General features: G+C 47.8%; 1 protein-coding gene across 1 annotated transcript in view; it reads right to left on the reverse strand.

Moving 5' to 3' along the window:
• The window catches only part of LOC129330918 (serine/threonine-protein kinase 35-like), a 28,171-nt gene extending 14,890 nt beyond the window's left edge, over positions 1-13,281 (reverse strand). The window contains exons 1-2 of the mRNA XM_054981193.1: positions 12,685-13,281; positions 2,140-2,889 (exon numbers count right to left, since the gene is read on the reverse strand). Coding sequence (XP_054837168.1) covers positions 2,177-2,889; positions 12,685-13,105 — 1,134 coding nt within the window. The 5' untranslated portion in view covers positions 13,106-13,281 and the 3' untranslated portion in view covers positions 2,140-2,176. The remainder of the gene's footprint in view (positions 1-2,139; positions 2,890-12,684) is intronic.
• Between the last annotated feature and the right edge of the window lie 8,735 nt (positions 13,282-22,016).

Consider the following 22,016-nt stretch of genomic DNA (forward strand, 5'->3'; position numbering starts at 1 on the left):
GTGGGCAATTACTTCAGGCCCCAGATTTAAATCCACCAGCACCCCCTCTCACCCACATTGTGAAGTTTTTTAAAACCAAAAATCATTTCCTCTGCTCCACAGCCTTGATGTACGCAAAGGAGGATGAATGGCAGAGAACAGGCTCAGCCCTTAGAAGGTAGGCAAGAACCCACGAAAGTTCTTGAAGCAGGACCCCAAAGACTACGGACCCCAAGCACATTGCAAGGGCAAAGTGGAAATCTGCAACAGCAGGGGTAATGAGCAACCTTTACCCTTCTATCCTCTGCCAATGGAAATGCCGTTCTATTGGATGAACCACTGCTGTGCCAACGGAACGTTGCTGTAGAAGCCAAGCCCATTATAATGGCTCCAGAGTTTTGAAATTAGAAGCACCTTCCAAGAAAGGGAAAGTGCCAACACATCTGGTTTCTACACAGTGGAGCTCACATGATCCTGAGAATAAGGTGTGGGTTTATACAGGAAGCCAGGTTTTCACAAGAAGCCATGGTTTGTGGTTACGTCTGAACCACAGACCATGTTCTTCCTCTCTTCCCTACAAAGCAAGATCAAACCTTGGATATGAATTGCAATTGACAGAGAAGAAAACAAAGCACGCTGGCTGGTTGTCTGAAGCCTAAACTATGACTTCTTGTAAAAGCGCTTGTTCAGCCCCATGTTGTTCTGTCCAGCAAGCCATGGTTTGCTTTTATGTGTGAAGAATGTTTGAGGAGCCGCTTTTCAGCAGATTAACATGGTATCCTTGCTTGCCTTCGACACACACCAACTAGCATGATCTACCAGGTACGAGAAACCAGCATTCCCTCCCTGTTGACAGCATTAGAACCTAATGCTAGAGGTTGCTTTCAATCTCTTTTGGAGAATCTTTTAAAATGGAAGAGCCAGGCAAAAGTGATTTTAATACAAGGCTTGACAAATCCCAGGTACCGTGGCGCCAGAAATGTAATTGTGGTGTCTAGTATCATTGTCAGTCACTTATAGTAAGTGCCTCTTGGTGATTCTCTGCAGAAGCACAATTTAGGTGACGGATAAAGGTTAGCTTTCTGTTGTAGCTTTAAAAAAACATGACAAACTGCGAAGAGTTTAGGATTACGCTTTGTAGCAATAACTTAAAGGCCTGTTTTAAGGAAATGCCCCAGGGTTATCCTTCTTCATTGTCCCCATTACTCTTCCTTACAACACCATCTGATTCGCCCCTTTTTGTCTTCTGCAAAATCCACAATGATAACGAAATTATTTTTCGTTATCTGGTAAGTCCCCCGAAATCACTGCATCTGTTGCTGGGTTCCCCTCCCATGTATGCAAGTTAAGGGCAGGAGTTTACAATACTTAGACCTTACTGAGTATCTTTTTACTGTGTTTTTTATTCTATCATGGTTCTTGACCGGCTGAGATTCTATATTACCCTCTTGGTATCTACCTTTCGGTTTGGTTTTTTACCTTGTTTTACTGTATTTTATGCCCATAAAAGGTTTATGATATGTATGTAAGTGCCCCAGGGGTAAGCAATTCACTTAAGCATTGTAAAAATCTCCACCATCCAGAAACCACTGAGAGAACACTTCAATCTACCAGGACATTCCATCAAAGACTTAAAGGTCTCTGTAGTTCAAAAGAAACCTTTCAAAAACAAGATCCAACGGGAAGCTGCTGAATTGGAATTCATATGCAAATTTGACTCTGTCAAGCTGGGACTGAATAGGGACTATGAATGGTTATCTCATTATCACAGGTAACTGATTTCCTTTACAGAGGCGGGGTCAGGGGGAGTCCAGTGGCACCTGGCGTGGGCTTTCGAGGACCACAGTTCTCTTTGTCAGAAGCATCTGGCGGGGAGGACTGTCGTTATCGAGGGCTTGTGCTGCAGTGGAATTGGATAGTCTAGGTGATGCTGCTGAACTCCTGATCCCCACACCAAAAGGAGCTGTCTGCATCTGCATATCAAAGGAGTTGTTTACATCCCTCCTCTATATTTGACCAGTTTCCTTCTGCCCTCCATGCATCTGACGAAGAGAGCTGTGATTCTCGAAAGCTTATGCTACAATAAAATTGGTTAGTCTTAAAGGTGCTACTGGACTCTTTTTGATTTCATCCCTCTGAAAAGTCCCGTGGAATACTCACCCTAATTTTCAAAGCGCACCAACACTTCGACCTGAGTTTAAGCAGCACAAGTAACCTGGTCCATCCTGGATTCAAGCTCAAAGGCATCAGGGCGGTCCTGCGGATTAGCAGCTAACATGTCTTTCAAGAGCTGCTTGATCCCCTCGGACATGGAAGTCCTGCGTTTCTGGGGGATGTGCAACTCCATCTTTGGGTTTTCTAGCAGTGCCTCCCCCACGGGTACAATCTCGGTCCCCTGCTTGACGTAAGTCCCCAGCAGCTCCTTCTTGGTCTCGGCGTCAATAAAAGTTATCCTCTCGATCATTGCCCAAATGATGATGCCCAGGGCAAAGATGTCGGCCTTGGCAGTGTAGTGTCCCTCCCAGACCTCCGGAGCCATGTAGAAGTCTGAGCCGCAAGCAGACGACAGCCAGTATTTGTTCACGTTCACATTTTTGTTATCGTTCCCCCCGTCTTTGCCTCGGGCAGTCAAGCCGGCACACACCTTGCTGAGTCCAAAGTCCGCCACCTTGAGAACAGGGGCGCCTGACTTCTCGGTGATCAGGATGTTGTCTGGCTTCAGGTCCCTGTGCACAATGTGGTTCTTGTGAAGGAAGGCGATGGCGCTCGTCAGCTGGAGCATAAAACTCTTGTTGGTGGCCGGGTCAGGTCTGCGCGAGAGGATGTACTGGTTCAGGTCTCCACCTTCACAATACTCCATGACAAACCAGAGATAACAGGGTTCTTCAGCGTAGCCCAGGATCCTCTCACCTTGCAGGAGAGAAGAGGACAAGGAGAAGTTACTGCATAGGCAAGGCAGAGAGAGAGAGAGACAGAGAGACACAGAGAGAGAGAGAGAGAGAGAGAGACAGAGAGAGAGAGACAGAGAGAGAGAGAGAGACAGAGAGAGAGAGACTAGAGATTCGTCAAATCTATTCTCCTCTGGAAAATCAGTTAGCAATTCTGCCAAAACTGTATTGAACACACAGCATGGATTATTTAGCTTTTAACTACACAGCAAAAGGTAGGTGAGCAGTATATAAGGCTTGCAGGTTGAATTCATGCCTAAAAGTCACGCAGGTGGGTCAGGTTACCGTGCCAGGCACTGAAAGTCTGGACATAGGAGACATTTGGAGTGCAGATGTTTACAGAAATCACTGCAATCCGCAGGGCCAGAAATTAGATAAAGACACAGAGTTCTGTGCAAGATTTCCAAGCCAAGCAAACAGCCTCTTTTGTATTAGATAACATACTGAGATTCTGAAACACTGACAGTGGTATCAGTAAGAAAAGCTTTGCCCAAATAGCTGGCCGGGGGTGAAGAGCTGTTTTTCAGTGCAACAAGCTCTCTGGGAGCTATTAGGATGCAACAGCGGAGTTGTTAAATTGGCAGCTCAGAATCTGAAATCACGCAGCGTTCAGCTGCAATACAGACTACCAGTGGGACCCGATGGATAGCATTTAAGAGACCCAAGTGACTCCTACATCAGACAAGAAGCAAGTTTGTTCCTCAGCTGTATTTATTCTAGCTGCAGAAGCCCAAAAGGCGTTTGGCCATATAGACAGCCAGACTGGAAAAAACAGGGGGAAAGCAAGGGGGAGGACAAAAAGCTCTGGAAGACACACAAATAGATCACCTCTAATGGGAAAGGGAAGAACAGTTGTACTTGGTACAATTCAGTAAACACCACAAATATGCAAACATCCACAAATATGCAAATATCCACCTGTGGTACACAGGTATCAACTGCTAAAATATAGCCAGACACACATTGTTTGGCTGGGAATCAGCACTCTGCTGGTTCGAATCCCACTAATGCCATGAGCTCAGCAGGTGGCCTTGGGTAAGCCACACCTCTCAGCCCCAGCTGTATTGTGGGGGTAATAATAACACTAACTTGTTCACTGCTCTGGGTGGGGCACTAATCTGTCTACAAGAGAGGTATATAAGCACTACTACTACTACTACTACTACTACTACTACTACTACTACTACTACTACTAGCAGCAGCAGCAGCAGCAAAGGATTTAACCACATTTTCTACTAAGGCTTGATCAGCAGCAGATTCTCCCCAATGCCTGGGCCCTAGGGCTAAAAGAAACAAATCCAAGTATTGTGAACTTTGGCATGCTTTCCCAGCACTGAAGGATATAGCAATTAAGAGACCACCTCTAAGTATGACCATCTTTCCAAGTGTGTGCTGGCCGCAATGTTTTCAACCAGAGATATTAACAAGGGCAGGCAGGGGCTATATACATTGCATGTATGGCTGATTCCGCACATGTTGGATAATGCACTTTATCAATCATTTGAGGTGGATTTTTTGTTCTGCACACAAAAAAATCCATTCCAAATGATCTATAAAGAGGATTGGAAGTGCATTATCCAATGTGTGCGGAATCACTGTGTATCATGCTGACAAGGCCCCAGGTTCAGATTCTGACAGCAGGACTGGGAAGTGACCTCTGCTTAAAGTTCAGGCGAAATGCACCAAATAGGGAGCCAAAGCAGCTTACACCAGTTTGGTGTAGCGGTTAAGAGCAGCAGGACTCTAATATGGAGAGCCGGGTTTGATTCCCCACTCCTCCACTTGAAGCCAGCAGGGTGACCTTGGGTCAGTCACAGCTCTCTCAGAGCTCTCTCAGCCCCACCCACCTCACAGGGTGATTACTGTGGGGATAATAACAACATACTTTGTAAACCGCTTTGAGTGGGTATTAAGTCGTCTTGAAGGGTGGTATACAAATCACACGTTATTATTATTAACATCCTCTTTCCCGCCTCCATTTATTCTAGCCACCAGCCTCTGTGAGGTAGGTTAGGCTGAGAATATGTGACTGGCCTCAGGTCAGTGAGGAAGCTTCCAAGGCACAGTGAGGATTTGAACCGGGGTCTCCTAGATCCGAGATGGATGCACTAACCACTATACCACACAGGCTCTCAAACAACGAATAAGGACTCTGGGTTACCCTGCTTCCCTACCGTTTACCTTTTGACACAGTTCTGAGAACAGTTTTCCCACCCGCCAGCAAGTTAAGAGCTCCAGGCAATCTGCAAGATGGGAAACAGAACTCACCACGAGATGACGTCAAGCATTACCAAAATAAGCTGGACACAAGAGGTACCAGACCCTCGACAGCAGCCTCCAATGCTCAGTAGACTTGATAGTGGGGAATGTAGGCTATTTGCACAAACAAGTCTGTCACCATGACAATTACTATGGCAATTGAGATCCACCTCCCAATTTGGCTCCCCAGCCCTGTCAACAGGAGTGGGGAAGGGATTTTATAAGAAGAATGCCTCATGAAGGGCGTGGGCTATTAGGATGGCCGTCAGAAATACCATAATCTGGGTGGCCCGGGCTAGTCTGACCTTGTTAGATCTTGGAAGCCAAGCAGGGTCACCCTTGGTTAGTACTTAAATGGGAGAACATCAAAGACGACCAGGGCTTCTAAGCAGAGGCAGGCAACGGCAAACCACCTCTGTTGGTCTCTTGCCTTGAAAACCCGACTTGATGGCCTTTTTCTCTCCCTTTCCCTCTCCCCCCTCCTCTCTCACACACATGCTTGAACACGTTACAGGGTGCGAGGGGCATATTCCCAACCCCTGCTCTGAAGACGAACAAAAAGAACAGAAAAGAGCAAGAGTCCAGGAGCACCTATAAGACTAACAAAATTTGTGACAGGGCATGAGCTTTCGTGAGTCGTAGTTCACTTCTTCAGCTCCTACCCTACCACAAATTTTGTTAGTCTTACAGGTGCTACTGGACTCTTGCTCTTTTCTACTGCTACAGACAGACTAACACGGCTACCCATCTTAATCTACCTCTCAAGAAAAAGAAAGAAAAAAAAGAAAGAGCTGCTCTTGCTTGCAGAAAAATAGAGGAAAAACTGACAAATTGAAGAGACTTTTGCAGTTCTCCAATCAAAATGGCATGCCCTTAGCTGGGGCCATCCCCCATACCACAAAGCCCACTTGGTACTTTAGCCCCATTACTGCAGAAGAATCCCGTGGGCAAGACAGGTGCAGGTCATGTTCGCTTTCCAAAAAGCAGATTTAAGTAGACCGGCTACTGTTCTCGATCAAAGGAGACCAGCTCCATTTAAATGTGATGCTAGAGGAACAAAACACACTCCCCTTTGGCTGCTTTGAACAGGTACTGCCCTATTCTAAACAAGGCCGTGTGTCGAAAGCAAAGTCTTGTGGGAGAGAGCTTTTGGCTCGCCAGCCATCTGCATCACACTTGCAGCATGAGAGTGGCATCAGGTCTCAGTGTTGTACACACTGGTGGGGAGACTGGATCTTTCCCCTCCCTCTTTCATTCAGCACTGCGGCAGGGAAGACTTCTTCTAAATGGAGAATTTTTATATTGCACAGAATTGCCATTGGACATAACCACAAAGCGTCCAAAGCTTAGCATCCCCTCCTCAAGCACTAGGAGACACAGAGTTTAAAGTGCACCAGGCCCTCCGGTGAGTTTTCCAACTTATTTTCCAGATTTTCTCATATAGTTTTGTCTGGCCCCATCTACGTAAAGGCCCTGTTGAACCAAGAGAAAAACAATTCCACGCTTGCTGCAGATTGCTACATTTCTAAAGACATCCCCCTTCCATTTCTTTGGATATGACCTATAATAAAAATCAAGATTTTCAGAGTGTTTTTATGAACAGCAAGAAGTGGATATCAATTTCTTAACAACACCTGTACCCTACTCCCCCCCACATGCACGACAGATCCAAGGTAACAGCCAAGACATACATATTTACAGGTTACAGACTGAGATGTACTAATATCCCAAACAAATGGAAAAAACTCATCACACACTAAACCCTATATGCAATGGGCTTCCCTCCAACAGGCCTTCTGTCTGTTATATCTTAAACATTTGCTAGTTCACCAAAAGGCTTAGCCGTGATTGGAAGCGGATCCCCACATATGCTCATTAGCAACACTGAAAATAAAGGCTGATACTATTATTGCATATAGTAAGCACGTTCTCTTCCCAAGCCCTGAATGGCCCACCACGTTATGCTGAGAAGCCGACAGCAAATGACTTGCTTGGGGCAGCCAAAGCTATATGCTCAAAGGCTACTCATTTCTGCAGCGCCCGTGTGGGCATCCCATGAGCTCCTGAAGGGCACGCACGCACGCACACTGCTGAACAGCCTCTGTGGTACGCTGGCCGACACGTGAAGGGGTTGGCTTATCTATAATAAGCCAGCTCTGTACGGTGACACTACGGTTTGCAAAGAGCACATGGCTCAGTGCAAGCCCAGACCACATGGATGCTGTGGGGGCCGGGACTCCTCACGTTGCTCCGGCATGTGGCTCTGCCTCACAGCTTACACTGAAGGCTCGCTCCAGTCTAAGGACACCTTTTAAAAACTGGTTTCTGTTAAAGTGAGAAGAGGAAAAAAACCTGCAAAACTCCCCCTGCCCACCAAAGGACCAACTCTTGCCTCTTCTGCTTTTTATGTGTAATTCCTACAACCTTAGCTACAGACTTAAGTTAACAGGGGTTTTAACCTGTAACTAAGCTCCCTAGAGTCACAAGAGAAAGGCAGAGCATAAATATTTAAATAAAAAAACAACGACTATACCTGCTATATCAAAGGGAAGGGCCAATAATGGGGAAACAAGCCCAACAGTTAGGCAGATCGCCAAGGACAAGATGCGCTGGTTCTGGTGGGCAAAAGGCAAGGCGCTTTTAGGAACTCCACTAGTGCCAACAAAGGAAGTAAATGAAGAGATACATGTCCATGAAGATCAGGCAGACCTCATGTACTGTGCCTAGAGACTGCCTGTGGAAGGTGCATATGCAAGCACAGGTAGATCTCAACAAGCTGGGGCGGCATTTCCCTTTGCTGGGAGCTAGCCCTGTGTATGACCTCACATGCTAAGTATCTTGATAAAGGAATTGTCAGCCCTGAATTAGTAAGCGGAGGGGGGGGGGGAAGGGTGTAGGGAGTGAGGGCCATGTAAATGTAAATCAGTTGCAAAAGTTGTGAAAGAGGTAGAGTGTGAACTCCCTGCACCCTCTCCCCCTCCACCTATATATCTCTGGCCAGTTTCTTCATACCCTCCATGCGCCTGACAAAGAGAGCTGTGGTTCTTGAAAGCTTATGCTACAGTAAAGTTGGTTAGTTTTAAAGGTGCTACCGGACTCTACTGTTTTGCAACTAACACGGCCAACTCTTCTGCAATTAGTAAGATCACCAAGAGCTGCAAGTTAGCACAGGGAATGTGCAGACTGAACTGTTGTGGAGCTCGTTTGAGCATGCTCAAAGGGACGCATGGACCTCTAAGAAAGGCCCCCATTACTTTAAGTGTGGTCTCAAACAGGGAATGGTATCTGCCACAGAACATGGTATCTCTGCAGACCCCTGCCTGCACTGTTAAGAGCACAAAGGCGCCAGTATTCAAGGTTCTCAATACAGCACTTATTGAACAAGAGACAATTCCATGTCCAAGTAATAAATTTTATAGGAGGCGTTTCTATATGGATACCTGCTGTACATAAGCATGGGCAACAACAAGTTTATTGTTACGGTCTGCGACACCAGCATAAGCAGAACATTAAAACGGTTTAAAAGTTCAAATGGAATTAAATATAAGAGAAGGCAATAAATAGATATAAAAGTAGAAGTAAAACATGCCATAGGTTATTTATTTACAGAGTTAACAGCACGTTCAGACTGCCATATGCAATTTACGGTACTTATAGACCTGGACACAAAATCTTGCTACCGGGCATGTTGTCTGATGATTCCTGTCAGTCAACACGCACGGGCATAAAACAGGATTAGTACCCCCTCCTTTTTATTGCCTCTCACCCACTCCAGGTCTCTCAACGAATTGTCACGATCTCGTACCTTGGGGCATATGCATACCTAGAACCATTCTCTAGAAGGTGTGAATGCCAGAGACTCCAGCCTGCCACCAAACAACAGGCTTAAAGATTAGGTATCAGGTAAACATCCTAAAACAACTGCATAAACTTAAATATTATGTGGGTGGCTTTTACTAATTGCCTAAACAAACTCTCAGCAGCTGTTCGAGACCACAGGGTTGGAGGAACAGTAACAGAAAAGATTAGATATCAGGGTGTTTAAGAGTCTAATGCCAAGAAGTCCAGAAGCATTCACAAATTTTTTCCTGTATAAGGTGTCACACAAACGAGTCTTCACAAGTACATTCCCATTCACTGCTCAGAACTAGTTTAGAGGACACACATTTTGGAAGAATAATAGCTCTTCCTTTAAGTTATCTCCATATAGAACATCTGTACCCTTCCCTTTTGGAAGAAGCAATTTAGGGGCCTAAAGCTGGACACTTGTTGAAAAACAAGAGTCCCTCAAAAGAGGCAGGGGATTTCTTCCTTCTGTGTATAAGGTCTTGCTCTTCAGCAAAGATGGCTCAAAGCATATGTACCAAGTGGTTAAGAGAATCTGATTTGGGGGTGCATGTTGGCGGGTAATCCTTCCCCACAAAGCACCATGCACAGTTCTCCCCCCTCCACTTTCTGTGTGCAGACAAAACGTAGCCAGCTAGCCAGTTTTAGTGACTCATATATGTCGGTCAGGATTCTTGTTTTTTGAATTAGTTTTATGACTCTATTACACACCATTGGAATCCTTTCAACTATTAGATCTTGGTATGATCCTGAAAAATATCTGGCGCTCCGCACGTTAGTGCCACACTCCTGCTCCTGCTGCGCTCCAAGGGGCCGTGAACTACGTCCCTGCACAGCAGCTCCTCTTTCATTTCCTTTTGAGCCACATCTCCACAGCAGCACAGGGTGCCAAAGGCTGCACATGGGGGGGTGGAACAAGTTCAGCTACAGACGCCAGTGCCCAATTCCATCCTACCCTTAGTGCATACTGAGCCCAGGGAAGGCTGTGCCTACTGGGAGGAGAGGCTGGCCACAGGCTCATTATGGAGGCCAAACCCCACACCCAAGGGGTAGCCTTGGGAACTGGGTTACCAACCTCCAGGTGGGGCCTTGAGTTCTCACAGACACATGCAGCTGCCTTCTACTGAACCAGACTATTGGTCTGTCTATCAAGATCAGACTGCCAGTGGCTCCCTGGGATCCCATGCAGAGGTCTTTCACATCCCCCACCACCTGGTCCCTTCAACTGGAGAAGTCGGGGGTTGAACCTGAGACCTTCTGCACGCCAAGCACCATGTCCACACCATTTCCCCAGAATTACAACTGACTGCCGGAGGAGAAAGATCGATCTCCCTGAAGGAAGTGACAACTTTGGAGAGTTTCAGATGTAGCCAGGTTAGTCTGCAATAAAACAGTAGGATCTGAGACCAGTGGCACCTTAGAGACCAACAAGATTTCCACGTTACGAGCTTTCGAGAGTCAGAGCTCCCTTGAGGAAAGGGAGTGTTGACTCTCAAAACTTTATACCCTGGAGATCTCATTGGACTTTGCTACTGGACTTGAATCCCACAGAACTATATGGCTCTGCCTGTATCCAGAGAAGTGGCCGTGACAGTCTGCTGCCGCAAACATAAACAGGAGGGACATGGCACCTTAAAGATGAACAAGACTGTAATCCAGCACAAACTTCAGGGGGCCCTTTTGACAGCACAGCATAAAGCTGGTCTTTGCTTGTTGAAAGTGGAGCCTGCCAAGAGGCCTTTTCAGGTGAGTAGCTGGAGTGGTCTACAGTAGAACAGCAGGATTTGGGTCTCGGAGCTCCTTACGAGTGGTGGTGTTGGAGAGTGCCCTCAAGTCATAGCTGACTTATGGCGATCCCTGGTGGAGTTTTCATGGCAAGAGACTAACAGAGGTGGTTTGCCACTGCCTGCCTCAGCAGCCCTGGTCTTTCTTGAAGTCTCCCATGCAATTACTAGCCAAGGCCGACCCCACTTAACTTCTGAGATCTGATGAGATCAGGCTCACCTGGGCTATCCAGGCCAGTGTGGCTCCTTAAAGTCTAAACTTTTGAAAGTCAGAGCTCCCTCCTTCAGATACTTTGCATACCCTGAGAGGCACTGTGGGATTTGAGCCCACTGGCTCCTTAGAGATCAACAAGATTTTCAAGATCTAAGCTTTTGAGATTCAGAACTCTCTTCTTCAGATACAAGGAATGGAGATCCCTGAGCCTTTATATCCCAGCCAGCTTACCTTAGAAGATACCTGCTTCAGCTTTGCCTCTCAAAATACCCTGGACATCTTGTTGGTCTCTAAGGTGCTGCTGGCCCCAAACCCAACCTTGAGGAGCACACTCTACGGGAGCCCATCCCCCTGTCCACGCCTTCCGACATTGCCTGGAATTTCCCAAGTCGAGATGGGCAAGCATATTTGGGAGCCACAATATGGGAGCTAGCCAGGTTAGGGCGGCTCCTTAGAGACCAACAAAATTTCCAGTCTAAGCTTTCCAGAGTCAGAGCTCCCTTCCTCAGAGATACTGTGGGATTTGTGTCTAGTTGCACCTTAGAGACCCACAAGGGTATGAGCTTTCGAGAGTCAGAACTTCCTTCTTCAGATACAAGGAGTGGAGATCTCTGAGCCTTTATACCCCCACCCAGCTTACCTTAGAAGATACCTGCTTCAGCTTTGCCTCTGGAAAACTCCTACCCTGGATATCTTTGTTGGTCTCTAAGGTGCCAATGGCCCCAATCTAGCCTTGCAGAGGACTCAATATCGGAGCCCAGTTATGGGGGTCCAGTCCCCTTGAACTTCTTCCTGTTTCCCATCCTGACATCTCCAGGAATTTCCCAAGTCAGGGTTGGGAACCATACTTGGGAGCCACAATATATGGGGGGGGGGGGTAGCCAGGTTAAGTGGCTCCTTAGAGACCAACATGATTTTCAGAGCATACATTTTCGAGAGTCAGAGCTCTCTTATTCAGATACTCTGCCCAACCTCAGAGGCCCTGTGGGATATGAATCCAGTAGCACCTTAGAGACCCACAAGATTTTCAGGGTGAGAGTTTTCAAGAATCAGAGCGTCTTTCTTCAGGTATAAGGTACAATTGCCAATCTCCACGTGGGGCTTGGAGCCCTCCTGGAAAATCAGGATTTTAGTGGCACCTTAGAGACCAAGGTATAAACTTTCCAGGGCCAGAGTCCACTGGCCCCCTTAGAGACCCACAAGATTTTCAGAGTCTAAACCTTTCCACAGTCAGAGCTCCCTTCTTCAGATACAAGGAGTGGAGATCGCTGAGCCTTTATACCCCCCCCCCCCTCCAGCTTACCTTATTAGATACTTGCTTCAGCTTTGCAGTTTTGCCTCTGGAAAGCTCCTACCCTGGACATCTTGTCGGTTTCTAAGATGCCACTGACCTAGGGTTGCCAGTCTCCAGGTAGTGGCTGGAGATCTCCTGGAATTACTACTGGTTTCCAGGCCACAGAGACCAGTTCCCCTGGAGAAAATGGCTACTTTTGGGCGTGTGCTCTATGGAATTATGCCATGCCAAGGTCCTTTCCCTCCCCAACCCCTACTCGCCGGGGCCCCTCCCGGCAACCCCAGGAATTGCCCTCGACAGGGTTGGCAAGCGCCCCCGGGGGGCTCCCCCTGACCCCCGGCCCCGCTCCCCCGGCCTTACCCTTCAGGGAGGTCTCGACGAGGCGGAGGTAGAGCGCGCTCTGCTTGTTGCCGTGGCTCATGCGCTGCCCGAGGCCGTCGCGCTGGAGGACGCACTCCTCGAAGCGCACCACGTTGGGGTGGCGGCGGCGCAGGCTAGTCAGGGCCCAGAACTCGGCCAGCGCCAGCTCCACGTTCTCGGGCGCGTCGCAGCGGATGCGCTTGACGGCCAGGCGGGCGCCGCTGCGGCCGGACACCGCCTCGTACACCACGCCGTAGGCCCCGCGCCCGATCTCCGTCAGCAGCCGGTAGCGGGGAGGCGGCGCCGGGCCGGCCGCGACCTCCATGGCGGCGGCGCCCCTCGGAAGCGGCTGGACGCGCCTCAGGCGCCGCTCCGGCACCCTTTGTGTCCCTCGGCGGCCGCCGTCGCGGCCCGTTGCCATGGCAGCGCCGCGGCGGGGCCTAGCTGCTGCTGCTGCCGCCGTCGTGGTGGTAGTGGGGGTGGTGGCCGCCGCCGGGGAGCGCTCCTCTTCATCCCGCCCGCCCGGCCGCTCCGGGACGGGGCCTCCTCTCGCTCGCCTCTCGGGTCTCCGCCGCTCGGTCCGGGGCTGCGGGAGAGACGACAACGAGGCGGCCGGTGGGCGTGTGGAGGGAAAACAGCCAGCAGGAAGGGTCGGAGGGTAGAAAAAGCGCGCCTCGCCTGCGCCTTTAAAAGGGACGCGGCCAATCAGCGCGTCGGGAGGGGGAGGCAGCGGGCGGTTCCATTCGTTGGGAGGGGGAGCATGAGGGAAACCGAGCGATGTGACGTTTCTCATTTTTCAAAATAAATTGTCCCAGTTTTTAATTTTTTTGTGAAGAAAATTATAATTTACATAAAAAAACCCCTGAAGAGCCTAATCCAGAGCTTCCCCCTCTATTTGACCCACCCACCCCTCTGGAATAGTTTGCTCCCTTGAACTGTAAACATTTCATTCATAGAGCGGGGAGGTGGGAGAGACCATTCTGTAGCTTTGCGGGGGGTGGAGAAAGAAAAACCAAGGGAAAGAAGCCCGGTTATCTCTCCCCCTTTCTCCATTCCAGCCAATTTTGTTAAAACATTTAATTTTTAAAAAGGGAAACAAATCAGACCTTGGAAAGGTCCGCTTACCTGCGTGTTGAGATGGACGTGCTCTTGGGCCACCCCCCTCCCTTGCGTGGTTGGAGCGGCCGGTGTCCAGTCTAAGCAGGGAGCGATGATCTGAATCTCTGAATGGACGCGGAGGCAATGGGAGCTGCGCTGATGCTCTCGCCGCGATATGGGAGAAGGAGGTGGCGCCGGGCGGGGACGGGGTCATTACATAAGCCCCTTATGCAATTGCAACGGGCCCTCTCCGGGGAAGGCGGGAGAGGCTGGGGCAAGGCAGGCGACGGGCCCGGCAGCTCTTAATCCGCACGCTGCGCAGACACACGTTGGGCAAAGGCGGGCAGCTCGGACTGGGGCGGGAACTGGTGGAACTGGGCGAAAGAGGGCAGGCGCAACCCTTTCGGACCCGCAGTTTGGAAAGGAGGGGAGGGGGAGGGGCTCTGGGCTTGAGTTGCCAACCTGCAGGGGGCCCCTGGAGATCTCCCGGGAGTGCAACTGAATGCAGAATCCAGTAGCACCTACAAGACTAAGAAAATTTGTGGTAGCTTTTGTGAGTCACAGCTCACTTCTTCAGTAGCACATTTCTTATCTGAAGAAGTGAACTGTGGCTGACGCAAGCTCCTACCCTACCACATTTTTTTCAGTCTTTATAAGTGCTACCAGACTCTTGGTTTTTTGTACTGCTACAGACTGACTAACACAGCTACCCATCTTGATCTATCTGCAGAGGACAGATCCCCTGGAAGAAAACTGTAAAACACAAAATGGACCACGGTGTAGTGGTTAAGAGCGCAGGACTGTAATCTGCTCCACTTGAAGCCAGCTGGGCGACCTTGAGTCAGTCACAGCTTCTAGGGGCTCTCTCAGCCCCACCCACCTCACAAGGTGATTGTTGTGAGGATAAATAACACACTTTGTAAACCACTCTGAGTGGGCATTAAGTTGTCCTGAAGGCCGGTATATAAATCGAATATTATTATTATTAAAGAACAAAACAGAACAAACACTGTGTAACTTTCAATTAGACCCTATTGTGTACAATAGATGCAATTACTGTGTACAATAGATTTCAATTACACCCTACTGTGTATCAATGAGTAATCAACAAGCAAAAGACACTTGTATACATAGAACAAGCACCAAAGAGTCTAACAAAGGTATCAAACAACTCTCTAAAATCTTAATGAGAATATCTTAACAACTGGCTTCCGGTTTAGTTTAAATTCCTAAAAGCAATTCTTTCATCAGGTTAAATTTTCAGGAAGGAAAAGGCAGGATTTGGAGGGCCTTATGCCTTACTGAGAGAATGACACCTTAGCGACCCACAAGATTTTCCAAGTGTAAGCTTTCAAGAGTCAGAGCTCCCTTCTTCAGACACCCGGGGAGCTCTTCAAGCACCAGGAAATTCTCATTCTAAAAAGCTCACACTCTGAAAATCTGGGTCTCTAGGGTGCCACTGGACTCGAATCCTGCAGTTCTACAGCAAACCAACAAGGTTACCAAACTAGCACTGAAATCCTAAACGGAGTTACTCCAGTCAAAGCCCATTGAAGTGGGAGGGGCTGGGGCAAGGCAGGCAACTGGCCCCGGCAGCTCTGAGATGTGAAGAACACGTGTGGAGAGATGCAGTGTTAGCTGGGAAGGGTAGTTTAAAAAAATAGAGCTGGTGGCAGGGTAAAGGCTTTGCTATACACTGAAGCTGTGTGAAGGGGCTGTGAAATGCCAGAATGGAAACTTCAGCCCATTGTAACCTCTCCAGGTCCAAGCCGGGCTCTGGAAGGCAGCTCCAGCCCACTTCCATTCCTTGCTGCTCTCTGGTTGCGATCCCTCACAGCTTTAGATTGGACAGGTGAAATTGACAGAGCCTTGGGGAGGCAAAGATGAAATTGACAAACCCTCTGAGGAGCAATCTCCACCAGCTCTGTCTTTTAAAACTACGCTTCCCAGCTAACATTGAGTCTCCCTAGACTTGACCAACAGGCGTCGAGGTGTCTTGTATAGAGACTCTGAATGTCTCTTGCCTTGAAAGCTTTCTCGGATCACTGAAAGTCAGCTGTAACTTGATGGCATTTTCCACCACGTGAGAAAAGTGGTATTAAATACAAGAGCAATTAGTGTGTCGTGATGCGTCATCCCAGGCAGAAGCTCCAAACACCGCCCCCCCTTAAAGATACAGTGGCAGTCCTCTGAGCCAATCATGAAAGCAGCAAAACTGAGGTGCCCACAGACAAAAGCAAAAGACTCCCCCCCCCCAGTAAATATCTGGTGAAAACTGGAAACCTGGAATTGAGAGGGCAATTGAAAGACAGAACATAATAAGACTGGATAGAATGTTGAAAATAAAATGTAAAATATAAAATGTTGACTGTAAAGTATTTTAAGTATGTATGAGGATAAAGAGGAGATATATTGTCGAAGGCTTTCACGGCCGGAGAACGATGGTTGTTGTGGGTTTTCCGGGCTGTATTGCCGTGGTCTTGGCATTGTAGTTCCTGACGTGAGAGATCTCTGTCTTTTGTTGCTACACCTCTGAAGATGCCAGCCACAGCTGCTGGCGAAACGTCAGGAACTACAATGCCAAGACCACGGCAATACAGCCCGGAAAACCCACAACAACCAAAGAGGAGATATATTATGTAGTTCCTATTATGTAGTTCCACCACTCCGATTTATATTTTGTTTTTTCTCTTATGTATTGTTCATTGTTTATGGTTTAAATAGAAAATACATAACTGAAGAAAGACACTTAATTGGGTGTGGAGGAGACGAGAAAGTAGCCAGTTTAAGGCCCTGAGAGTTTATAGGAGGAGATTTTGGGGGCTGGGATCGGCTTTCCAAATTCCACCCAACTCCTTCCCTACAAGGCCCCAGATTATAGCCAACCTGTTCTGTAGCAAATGAACTAGTTACTAGTTAGTTGCTGGGCCCAGTTCAAAGCACTGCCTCTTACTTTTCACAGACCTGCATGGCTTGGAGCCCACATTCTTGAAGCGCTTTGTCCTGCCTCCTTGAGATTTGCTGGAGCCAAATAGGACTTGTTAACGTCTCTTCTGGCTCTTCATAGGAAACCATCTAGCACATCCTGAAGGCAGGATGCATCCCACTGATAGAGCACTCCTGCTGTGGCCAACAACTGCAGTGACTACCAGTATGTAGCTAGTTGCTCTGCTTGCGAGGGGTTGCCAACTCTCTTGTTGCAGCCCGGCTCCCGCACCATTTTAAGCGGCTGAGCGGACAGCTGTTCGATTAGCACCCTAGTTCCTCTCAATGGCATGCAGAGACAGGTCCAGCTCTACCTGTGGTTCTGCAGTTCCACTTTCAAAAGAACCGGACCGTTGCTAGAACAGGAGAGCTGGAAACTCCTGTCGTTGGGCCTGCCTTCAGAGCTCCGTTCCTGATGCTGTACAATAAACATTTGAATTGTTTCACAGATGAACACACACGAAGCTGCCCGTCTGGTCCATCAAGGTCAGTATTGTCTACTCAGACTAACAGCAGCAGAGGCACCGCATCACCTACAACCTGATCTTTTTAGCTGGAGATGCCGGGGATAGAACCAGCAACCTTGTGCATACCAAGCAGACGCTCTACAGCTAAGCCACAGCTTGCACCTCTGCTTTGGTGTCTCAGGATTGGTGCCTGCTTGTTACTAACCTTTACAAGACAACTAGGGCAATTATATATTTATTTTCTTTATTACTTCGATTTATAAACTGCCCATCCTCAGGGGCTCTGGGCAGTGAACATCAGTTAAAATCAATAAAAACAAAAAAAAAATTCTAAAATCAACATACAAGAAACAATAATAAAATAAATTAACCAAATACATTAAGGTGCAATGGTGGGGAGAAACCCCCCCCCCAAAGGTGGGAGGCCGACATGGAACCCCCCCCCCCTTCAACCACCGAACGCCTGGCGGAACAGCTCTGTCTTACAGGCCCGGCGGAACGATAATATGTCCCGCTGGGCCCGGGTTTCCATTGACAGAGCGTTCCACCAGGCTGGGGCCAGGACTGAAAAGGCCCTGGCCCTGGTTGAAGCGAGGCGGGCTTCCTTACGGCCAGGGACCACAAATAAATATTTATTCGCTGATCGAAGCGATCTCCGGGGAACGTACAGGGAGAGGCGGTCCTGAAGATATGCCGGTCCCAACCCACTCAGGGCTTTAAAGGTAAGAACCAACACCTTGAACCTGATTCGGAATTCAACCGGAAGCCAGTGCAGCTGGTGCAGGACAGGTGTGATGTGTGACTGGTAAGGTATACCAGTCAGGACCCGTGCCACCGCATTCTTGACCAGTTGTAGTTTCCGGATCAGGCCCAGGGGTAGCCCAGCGCAGAGTGAGTTACAGTAATCTAGCCCAGAGGTGACCGTTGCATGGGTCACTGTAGCCAGGTCTGGGGGCATCAGGTAAGGGGCAAGTTGCCTGATCTGATGGAGATGGAATTTACGGGCAAGTAATGGGTTACCATCCTCAGCTGTTTGCAGCCTCATGCTCGGAGGGGGATGGGAGCATCTTCTAAAGTCTCAGTTATGTTCTAACGAGTAAAGGGCAGCCTTCTCCCGTTTTGCTAACCACGGCTGGTCTGTGATAAACCATGCAGGGTAAATGACAGGGAGGGGAGAGGGAGAGAAAGGGATGAATAGCAACAGACAGCAGTAACGAACCCCATGTGGACAAAGGAGAGAAGGCCACAAGGAAAAGCATGAAAACAAAATTATTGGCATTTTGGGCAGCTAGAGATTGCGAGCAGCCCCCAGACCTGGATGTCCACTGATTGGGTCTGACAACGGTGTCAGATCTTAGCTGGAGAGGGGATTCCTTCCAAGGCTGCCTGCTATTACACTTTGCTCAGTGAATGTCCTAGCTGTTGATTATATTTCATTTCTGCTTGTACTGTGTAATCCCCCTTGGATCTCAGGGAGAAAGGTGGACTAATAATAATGATACGATGATGGAAGACTTGAATTGCAGCTAAGCCTTTTCCAGAGGGCCATTCTCAGCTGGCATATATGGCAGGTTTTGCCACCATGAGGCTGTTTGACGCCTCATTGCAGCATGAGGACTCTTTTCCCTGTTCGTGGCATAAAGTTAGAGGAATGCTGTGAGGTATGGGTTCTAATCCTCCCTCCGTCTGTTTTGCTACTGATTGGTTTGTTGCTAGCCAAAAAAGGTAAGCGTTTCCTTATTTCCAGCTTCCCCCATGGCTGGATTCCAACTCCTTGTTCCTGTTTTTGACATGAATGCATTTCCCAAGAGAGCTGTTGGGAGGATAATGGAAACGCCTTCGGTAAATTGTGTATTCATTTGTAGCTGTGGCCCCCTTGTCTTGCCAAAAACTGCCCTCTGGGGCTGTCCTCCTCCCCCTCCTAGAACCCAAACGCTTCCTGGGAGAAGCAAGGCTTTCTGTGTAGCGGCTCCCTCTGCTGTCTGAGCCATGGAGATGTTTGGATGGACACGGAGTCCGGCACTAGCACTGTTAAGGACTAACATTGACCTTAAAGATGTACTCTTGGGGAAATTTGTTAAATCCCTGAGTGTACCAATTAGAGGTCCCTCTCTTTCTTAGTCTGAGTAATTTACTAAGACTTCAGAATTGATGATCTCAGAAGTAAAGTTTATTTTCCAATAAACCTGATGCACGTGTTTGTGTGTTGTGCTGTCAAGTCACCTCCAACCTATGGCGACCCTATGAAGGAAAGACCTCCGAAACGTCCTATCATTAACAGACTTGCTCAGATCCTGCAAACTGGAGGACGTGGCTTCTTTTATTGAGTCCAGCCATCTCGTTTCAGGTCTTCCTCTTTTCCTGCTGCCTTCCGCTTTTCCTAGCATTATTGACTTTTCCAGAGAATCGTGTCTTCTCATGATGTGACCAAAGTACGATAGCCTCAGTTTTGTCATTTTCGTTTCTAAGGAGAATTCAGGCGTGATTTGATCCAGTAGCCACTTATTGGTCTTTTTGGCTGTCCGCAGTATCCGCAAAACTCTCCTCCAGTATCACATTTCAAATGAATCCATTTTCTTCCTGTCGGCTTTCTTCACTGTCTAACTTTCACGTCCATACATAGCAATGGGGAGTACCATAGTTTGGATTTTCTTGATCTTGGTTCCCAGAGAGACCGTTTTATCTTTGAGGATCTTTTCAGGCAGTAAAGTACATACCAGAGTGTGGTAGCACCCACTTTTATACCTTTCAAAAAAAGGGGAAATGGGTAAACAATTTTATTTACAGAACGAGAAATGATTACATGAGTATATAAACAGTCCACTGCAAATTACACAATGTTCAAACATGATGGATTGACAGGTTAAGTTCATATCTGCTTTGGGTCAAATACCACAAGCGAACCCTGAAGACTCCAGTGATCTCTAAACATGATTGGGAAAGGATATACCCATGGCTTCTCTCTCCACGAGACGTCTTACATGAAAACGTTCAAGTGTAGAGAGACACAATGGTAGCTGGGAAGCATAGTTTAGAAAATGGAGCACAAGAGCCGGCAAAGATCGCTCCTCAGAAGGTTTGCTAATTTCCTCTTAGCTTCCAAGGATAGGTGAAATTGACCAAGCCTTTGGAAGGTGAGGAGGAAATTAACAAACCCTCTGAAGAGCGATCTTTGCCGGCTCTGTAGAGAGGTGAACTTTTTAAAACTACGTTTCCCGGCTACCATTGCATCTCCCTACACTTGAGCGTTCTCATGTAAGATGTTTCGTGCAGAGAGACAAAAGAGGAGCAGGAAAGAAAAACACCCGAGCCTTTATTCGGTAAAAGCTTGTATGCTTGCCACGTTTAACTGGCCCTTCGTCTTGTACCGATCAAGCCCAGGAAGAACAGAGTAAAATGAAATGATAAACACAGTGTGTGTGTGAGTGTACGTTAATCAGAGACACTTTAGTTAATTCAGAGCATAGAAAAGGTGGGAGATGCAAAATTCCCTAACATATACATGCCGTGCCTTTGACAAAGTGAACTCTGGCTTATGAAAGTTTATGCTCAGGGTGGACTGGGAGGGAAAAACAGCCCAGGAAAAACATCCCCCCCCCCCCGCAGCCTGCCCTGGGTCTATCCACCCAAAGGAGGAAGCGGGGAGAGGCAGGCTGCCTGCCCCTCCAATGAGCCAAATCCAACCAGGGGGGCAAAGCCTCTCGGAGGACAAAACACCACTAAATAGCAACTACTTAATGGCTGATATTTGTAAATTTTACTGTAAAGTGCAAAAGCGCTCAGTAATTAAAAGTCACAGTATCAATGAGCATATGAATTGTAACATCAATGAGTAAAACAATTCAACTCCTATAATAATACATGCAATGCACAGAAGAGGTCATGGAATCAATCCAGTAGAGCATACACCATAGGTAAAGAATAATTATCTATACATTGCTCAGTCTATTAACCAGATATTTCCCTTGTCTTGTTCTTTTAGACGTTGATGTTACGATTTATATGGTCATTGATACTGTGACTTTTGATTACTGAGCACTTTTGCACTTTTTATTATTTTAATAACTGTATTTTATGCTTGTAAGACAGAGTTCTATTTTTACTGTTTTTTAACTTTGTATTGTGACAGCCTTTGGCCATATACAATTAAACCTACTGAACTGAACTACAAATATCAGCCATTAAGTAGTTGCTATTTAGTTATGTTTTGTCCTCCGAGAGGCTTTGCCCCCCCGGTTGGATTTTGCTTGAGCTCAAAGGAACCCCCCCCCATTCTTTGCCCTCCCAATGAGCAGGCACCGCCTTCCCTAGGCCAGTTGGCCTACAGTTGGCCGCCTCTGCACTGCACAAAGGCAGGCTGAGTACAGCCCTTCTGCTCCATGGCTAGCTGGATTCAGGTGTTGGCGTGGGAAGGCTCTCAGCTGATCAGGAGAAATCTGTTGTAATGGCCAGTAATGGTCAATCTACTGTTGGTTATGCTGGAATCTCTGAACGCTTGGTTTATTTTGCTGCTAGAGGCTAACGCGGCTGCCCATCTGGAATTATCCGCTGGATGCTAACTAGCTATGTTGATACAGAACCAGCGTGGGCGACACACCAGCATCCAGGTTTTAAGACTGAGCTGCGAATCAGTTCCCTGACAACCAACTCAAGCCATTTTGAAACTAGCAGGTATCTGACATTTCAGTGAAATTGTTACATTGCAAGCCCTTGGAGCTGCTCTGCAGTCTATGGAAACCCGTTAAAGGGGACCAAAACAAAAGAGCTGTTTAACCGTAGGAG

Source organism: Eublepharis macularius, chromosome 5 (genome assembly GCF_028583425.1).
Source record: "Eublepharis macularius isolate TG4126 chromosome 5, MPM_Emac_v1.0, whole genome shotgun sequence".
NCBI classification, from domain to species: domain Eukaryota; kingdom Metazoa; phylum Chordata; class Lepidosauria; order Squamata; family Eublepharidae; genus Eublepharis; species Eublepharis macularius.